Source organism: Phragmites australis, chromosome 1 (assembly GCF_958298935.1).
Source record: "Phragmites australis chromosome 1, lpPhrAust1.1, whole genome shotgun sequence".
Classification (NCBI taxonomy): Eukaryota; Viridiplantae; Streptophyta; class Magnoliopsida; order Poales; family Poaceae; genus Phragmites; species Phragmites australis.
In genome coordinates this window covers 35,307,704-35,315,462 of record NC_084921.1, presented here as the reverse complement: position 1 = coordinate 35,315,462, position 7,759 = coordinate 35,307,704, and the positions used below count along the sequence as shown (strand labels likewise).

General features: G+C 40.8%; 1 protein-coding gene across 1 annotated transcript; it reads right to left on the bottom strand.

Annotated features, from left to right (window-relative positions):
• Positions 1 to 6,710: 6,710 nt before the first annotated feature.
• LOC133888977 (uncharacterized) lies at positions 6,711 to 7,313 on the bottom strand. The gene has a single exon (XM_062329405.1). It carries the CDS (start codon positions 7,180 to 7,182, stop codon positions 6,958 to 6,960), a length of 225 nt encoding a protein of 74 aa, XP_062185389.1. The 5' UTR covers positions 7,183 to 7,313; the 3' UTR covers positions 6,711 to 6,957.
• Positions 7,314 to 7,759: the final 446 nt, after the last annotated feature.

Sequence of the window (7,759 nt, the reverse complement as noted above, 5' to 3'; positions counted from 1 at the left end):
GCAAGCAATGAGTCTAGACTTATTACAGGGAGTAGATCAGATCTAAGCTAAACTAAGGATGGTGCCATCGAGTATCTGCTATGTTCTTAGTGCTTATGTCGAGTTGTAAATGCGTGAGTTTTAGTTTTCTCTTCTCCTCCCTCCCACCGACACCGGGGGGTCTGGGTCCCCGCTTTATATAAGGCTGATATGCTACCTTCTATCCAGTTGTAGTCGATAGGAAATCATTTATCTTGTCTATCAGGACAAAGTAGATTAATCCGACTTGGATACTAGTCGTTCTCAAGTTGAGAAAACAATCGAGACCTTTCTAGTATACGTTTTCTAAATTTTTGGGTATATCAGATACTGTAGATTTGGTTCCATAGTATCCAGAGTTGTTAAACATACACACGACAAACCCTATCCATATATGGTGTACGCCTTATACGTATATACCCTAAATGGCTTTAACTTCGCCTTACAAACTAGCTCTTGTATAAAAACTGGTTTTTCGCTAAAATTAAGCTCTGTAGCATTAGAACTAACTTACCCCTTTAAATATCTATCTACCTTTTATAGTAAGACTTATTGAGTACCTTAAGTACTTACTTTTGTTATGGTTGAATTTAGATGTTGAATTAGAGGACAACTACACCGATGTTGAATCAGAGGACAACTACACCGATGATGACAAAGAGTAGACAAATAAGGTTACGTCCGTACCAATGTTGCATATATGTATTAGGCTTACCCATTATTTCTATTGTTGTTGTGTTGATGAACTCTTTTAATTCGGTATGTGGCCACTATTGTAATAAATTCTATGATATATGTCTTTTGTTAGACACTATTTATGGTGTTATAATACAATCGATATATAATCGTGATGCTATTCTATTGAGAATATGCGTATTAACAACTAATCTGAACACTGATATGAGATGTACAGCAAAACCCAGAATGGGGATCCGATAACAAGTGCATTAGATTTAAGGAAAATAAAATCGAGTGGCTTGTAAATAGCAACCGTGATAGTGCCATACGCACAGCTGGGTGAGATGACAAACACATGGATGAACAGCACTTAAAAATAGTAAGAGAACACGTTTGTTTCAGGGGAAGAAAATGTTTCAAAAACAACAGAACGCGTTACTTGCTGAAGCACGAACAATCAGCATAAGACACTGATAACCTGGTGAATCAAATTATTTCTGGAATTAAGAATCATATATCAGAAAGACTTCATCTCTGAGGATTCCCAAGACTCCATCTTTTGGAGGTGGATCGAAAATGACGAATACACAACGAAAAGTGCGTATCAAATTCAATTCCTTGGCAGTTTCAGAAGGTATAACATGGCAAACATATGGAGTGCAAAAGCTGAATCCAAATGCAAATATTTTTCATGGATCTTTCTCCAAAACAAGATTCTAATAGGAGACAACTTGGCTAACCGTGGATGGGGAGATTCTACAACTTGTCGGTTATGTGATCAAGATGAGGAAACTGCAAATCACCTGTGCAAAGACTGCTCTTTCACCCAGGAAACTTGGCAACATATCACTTTTTGGTTCGACCTGCATCACATTTCTCAGTTGGACTGCTGTCAGACTCTCCGCGCTTGGTGACGCCAAGCCAATAAGCATGTCATGACAACAGAAAACACTTCAATAGCATCATCATCTATTTTTGATGGCACATTTGGAAGGAGCGTAATAGAAGATTTTTTCAAAATCAATCTTTGTTGGCTCAGAGGGTTGCTTCCTTATCAAGGAGGGTTGAGGTTAAGAGAGCTGCTTGGAGGGAACAAGCTGTGGGAGCGCTGGAAGCTTAACTCCTCCTTTGTTTGCAGGTTTCCAGCAGTCTTCTCTGGACTCCTCCTTTAGTTGGCTAGGCCTCGGTTGCCCTCCTGTTGAGTCTTTTTCCTAGTTAAGAGGTTAGCTGTGAACGCAGTCTGATGTGTGTCTGGATTGTTTTCAGACTCTTGTTTTTTTTTTCTTTTCCTCTAATTTATGAAAAAATCAACAGAGCGCCTGCTGTCGCTTCGAAAAAAAAGAGAGCAGATCAACCTCATACCAGGCCCCAGGGCGCGGCCTCGAGCTTGCTCACCACCATGTTGTCCATGTCGAGCCGCAGAGGGCTCATGCTCCCATCGTCCGCCCGCTAGAAGAGTGTGCCGCTCCCCTCGCAGAACCACGAGAGCTCTGCGCCGCGCAACCATCCGGAGCCAAGATCCATCGGCCGCGCAACGCTCGTCTTCTGGACACGATGCCACAGCTCCCAGGTGGATAGGGCGCCTCTTTTTCACGGGTCCACACTTGAATCTCGCCACGTCCCAGAACGATCAAGCTCAGCAACGCCGCGATCCTGCTGCGTCGTCTGCCGACGGCAAGACCGCAAGGCGCATCTCCCCCAGCCCGGACTCGCACGGTGACTCACAAAATACTGTAGTGCTAAATCCTATCTGTGCATCTCAGATACAACAACTCACCATGGAGTGAAATCAGATGATCTAGATTCCTTTTGCACCTGTCAGGATTTGCGTTTTATAAAAGCATGTACAATGAGGTGCTTATGGTAAAAAATCGTTTTTCTCAACTGCACTATCATACATGCTTAAGTGGAGGGCAAATTCTTACTTAAGCACCATTACTTATATTAGTGTTAATAAGATAGTTAATTATATTTAAACATATATAGTCTATTTGCATTGAGAATTATAATTTTTATGTACGTGCGTAACACTCTTTTTTCATAAACACTAATATAAGCAGTGACGCTTAAGTAAGCATTTTGCTCTCCACCTAAGAACATATACGAGTACAGTTAAAAAAATTTATAAATATTTTCTCTAAACACCTGTTGTAAATGCTCGGACTGGGGCCACTGGGCTTCGGCACCTGCCAGTAGTGCGGGCCTTAAGGGTGCGGTCGGCCTCACAAGCTGGTAACTGCTCAGCCCAATTTTTTTCCTTGCAAATAACTTCAACACATCAAAGAAAAATGACCCTTAATCTGTTGTATAGCGGTTTTGAAAGGTACGAAACCAACTTGACTTGCAAGTCAACAAAGCTGAAACGTGGATTGCTGGTACGACTCCTTCCTCTCTCTCTCTATATGTATGTGTGAGAGAGAACAAGCTAAGAGAGATTTCTATATATCTATTATAAAAAATAATGAGACCTGTGTCTATTTGTTGATCCCGACTGTTGGCAAGTTATTTCCATTTTTATCCTTTTATTTTGGAGTTCTGCTATTTATCTGTTGACAAAATCTGTCTAATTTGTGACTATCTGATCAGCTTTGAATATTGTGCTAATTTTGATTGAGCTCTGATGGATTTTTTTACGTTAGTGGGTCTAGATCTATATATGCAAGGCCACAACCCATGAGGAAGTAAGCAAATCGATACTTTTTTCTCTGTCTGCCTATCTGTAACGGCGCCTGTCTCTCCCACTCGATGCCTCCCTCTCCCTCTCTCGAACGGTCACCATCTTCATCTCTTCAAAGTGACACAGAGACGACACATTTCTCCATTCCCTTCTCCGTCCTCCTGCTACAACCCAACGATTTGAAGGTTTGATTCGATCGATTTGCGCCTTTGTTACTCGATCCCTTCGATTTGATGGGCAATTAGTTAATTTCCCCATTGTATATTAGTTGTTCCTGTGGGTTAGGGTTTGATTGCGGGATTATTTTGGGTTTTTAACGTTTGGGTCGGTTGGAGCAGGGGAGCCCGGTGGAGGAATCTAGTAGTCAGATCCTGCTGGGGTGAGTAGTGCTTCCATAACATGAAGATTGTGCTTATCTCTGTCTTCGTATTGTGGATGAGAATGCCGTTAAGGATGACCATGTGCTACCTCCAAATTACATAGGTTGCAAACTGGATTCATCAGAATATCTTTAGTGCTTGCAGCATGTGACCCCTTCAGGCTTCTGGTAGTGGCCTAACATTGTAGTCAATGTTATGGTGGTAATAGGACCTTATTCTGTACTCTAGCTTTGATAGTTCTAGATCAACTATGTGGAATGGACATATTCCCATTTGATGTGCAGATGTTTTATTTTAACATGATCAGAATTAAACTGCTTCTGAAGCTATTGCATTTGCCATAGTGATCTAGCAACATTAGACTTTGTTCCACTATTTACGTGCAAATAGGACACAAAAATTTTACCTGATCCAATCCAATATCCATCAAATGTTTTGATCTTGTCATGTAGAGTTGGGCTTCCTTTAGATATAGCTTCTATTTTCTAGGGAAACATGCATGCCTCTGTAGTTCACTACTAACGGCAAGCATCATGTTATGGGTTGCTCTTTTCTAGTAAACAATAAATTATAATGTCCCAAGCAATTAGGTAAGGACGCTATTTAAGAAGCAAATCAGAATAAAATATATGTCCTCCTTGTGGACACTGATGAAAGCCATTATTTAATTTATCAGTATTTATTGTGTGAATTTTTCTCAGTCTTTCTTTGCAGCAACTATGGATTTTCCTTTCTCTCTCATTTACATTATAAAATCTCAGAATAATGAACCTATAGTTACACTTGTAATGTCAGTAACCTATAGTTAACTCTGATATGCATAAATGTGTTCCTTAGATGTGTCTCAACAATTTATATGTATCCTTATCAATGTTCTCTCGCTTGCTCCCCCCTCCCCTCTATGTACTTTTCTCTTTATCTCTTTCTCTTTTTGTCTCTATCTCTCACTCATCTATATTTCTCTTTTTCTCCCTCTAAATTTGTTTCTCTCCCTCTCTCTCTGTGCGAGTGTCTCTGTATATCTATGTTTCTCTCTAATTATATGACATTTCTATCTCTCTAAATACCGATCTCTCTCTAAGTATCTCTTTATCTCTATACTTCTCTCTTTCTCTCTCTATATCTATTTATCTCTGATTATCTCTCTATTTCTACCTTTATTTGTCTCTTTATCTTTTGCTTTCTCTCTTATCTTTCTACATTTTTTTATCTCTTTGTATCTCTCTATAAGTATCTTTGTCTTTCTTTATCTTTCTCTCTGTATCTCTATAAGTATCTTTCTCTTTGCTTCTGCTTATGTAGCTATTTTTATTCATGTAATATGTTGATCTTATGTTTGTTTGTGTTATTAAAGGTGTCGCATTATTCCACGTGGGATGTCCTTGTTGCTTTTGAGATGCCTTTTCACTGACTCAAGATTTCTTTCTATCTATTGTTGCTTTCTTTGTCTCTTCCTCTCCATTCTTGTTCCTCACTCTTTCTCTCTCTCTCTTTTATAGTTGTATCGGTTTGTTTATATATCATAAAATTTATAAACTTTAAATATAGGTGTCACATTTCAGCATACATGGGATGTCCTTCTCTAGGCTGAGATGCCTTTTTACAAGTTCAATATTAGTTATCCATATGTTCCTAAACGAAACAATGCATTCACTAAATTGTGGTCATTACTATGCTTTTATTATCATTTTATTCTCATGATTTTGTTTATGTTGTGTTGATTGCAATGTTATTTTAGTCAACTACATGCAACTACGAAATGTCGGTGCTAAATTGGTGGATGAGTTATCTCAAGATGATATTAAGAATATTCGAGTTAAAGATGACATTAAGAAGATTCGAGATCAAACTGTCAATGATTTATTGTTCAGTGAGTATAAATATTGCAAAAATAAGCATAACTATGCATTACTATTTTTTAATTTGCATGTTGATATGTTGTGATTTGATCCACCATAGTGTACCTGCAATCATACTTTTATTTCTTTTTTATTTGAATTGCTTCGCAGTTGGCACCAATCCTTTTTGTTTGTTATTGGTGGTCTTCCTTCATGTTTTCATGTGATTACTTGTAATCATACTTTTGTTATTATGTACGGGTCTTTTTTTCATTGGGACTATGTATTTGTTATATTTTGGGCTCTAATTGTGGACCTGTTGTATGGTTGCTGTGATATATCCGGTTGTATGGTTGCTGTGATATATTAAAGGCATAGCGGTGGACGGTTAGCTATGTTTGTTAGTTTCTTGTCTACGCATGTCTGCTACATTTGTGATTGTGTGGTTTCTAATCTCATTGCTATTGCATGTCTGCTATATTTGTGATGGTGTGGTTTCTAATCTTATTGCTATTGGATTCCTGAGTCTTTTAACCCGTTAAACTAATAGTCAGCATGTTTCAGAAGTCGAACAAATTTTGCTTTTACTGTCTATCAGATTTGCTGAAATTTTGAGTCAACCTAGACAGTCCCAGCTTTATTTTGACGAGGCTCCATCTCCAATTCTCCATCCTGGTAATGTGAGTACGTGTCCGATACCGAGCGTTCGATTCGATTCGAGCGGTATACCGACTCGGAAAGCAATTGAACGTGAGCTCGATTTGTGGGCGGACGTCAAGGGATGTTTGCTGCTCCGATGCCGCGCAGCACAGAGGATATTTGGAATCCCCTCTGAATTCTGATACGCGTCTCAAAGTGCAATTAACAGTTGCAGAAGAAGGGCAGATGGGAATCGACATTTACGGGTATTGTCACTAGCTTTGAGGCTAGTGCGTGGGCTCATACGTTAGCCCATTTATGTAACAGCTTCTCTCTTTCTTGCAAGGAGCTTCGGTCCATAATAACTGTTTTACGTCAAAGAAGGAAAAAAAACAGCCTAAATCTGAGCAACATTTCCTCTCGATGGGAAGGAGTTGGGAATAAATTTCTTCCAAAAAAGAGAGAGAGAAGTTGGAGCAAATTAGATGGCACAGTACAGAAGTGGCTGCATGCATTTTGGAACCACAAGTTAACAATGTTACAGACAGTTACATTGATGTGATACACGAAACGATGATTACAAGCGGAGTACAAAATGTGCAACATAAACCACACGCTTTTTATTGAAAAGAAGACCGAAAAGGTCCACAAGACCACGCATGGGGTCGAATACCCAACACGCGATCGACAAACGCCTGCTCAAGGGGCGCGGGATGCTGACCGATTATTAGATGGGGATGGCCCTGGTGACGCGCGGGTAGACGACGGTGGCCGGGTGCGCCATGATGCGGCGGCCCTTGCGGTGTCGGAACAGGTACACCGCCGCGCCCAGCGGCCACTCCACGACCGCGGCCACCACGAACGCCACGAACCCCAGCGTCGGCCCGAGCACCTTGCACCGGCACGGGTTGCTCCGCGTCCCGCACTGCACGCACACCGGCACGAACGCCATCGCTAGCTGCTTGTTGCTGCTGCTGGTCCCAGCACAACAACAAAGTTTCGCCTATGCTAAGGTTGTCGAGCACTAATGCACTGTCGCCTGTGCTGTGGATTGTGATGCGCAGGGGAGCCAAAATTCGGAAATTTTCCAAGTGAGGTGAGGGTTGGCATGGCAGGTCGCCGTGCATATATAATGGGTTTCCATCACAGACGCGTGGCGCGATGGAGAGGGTACGTGGTGCGCTACGAGTTTGTCTTTGCTGAGTTCGGCCTAAAGGACAGCGATGACTCGTCAGTGCCCGATCGCCACGCGGCTTGGGGAAGGACAGCACGAATCCAGAGCTGACACGTGCCTGTCCGTTTAAGGAATTTTCTGGAACTTCGTCCTGCCGAAAACCTTAAAAAAGTGTGTTGCTGTCGCTGTTTGTAGAGTACTAAATAGGAATCTCTCGGCGGATAACCTGTGGTTTTATAATGCAGTTTTCACCTATCTATATTTTTATAAAATAGATAAGTTATGATATATTTAAACGGATCTTACTCAATTAAATAATCCGTAATTAAAGTTAATCCCTCTCTCATCCTCTCTC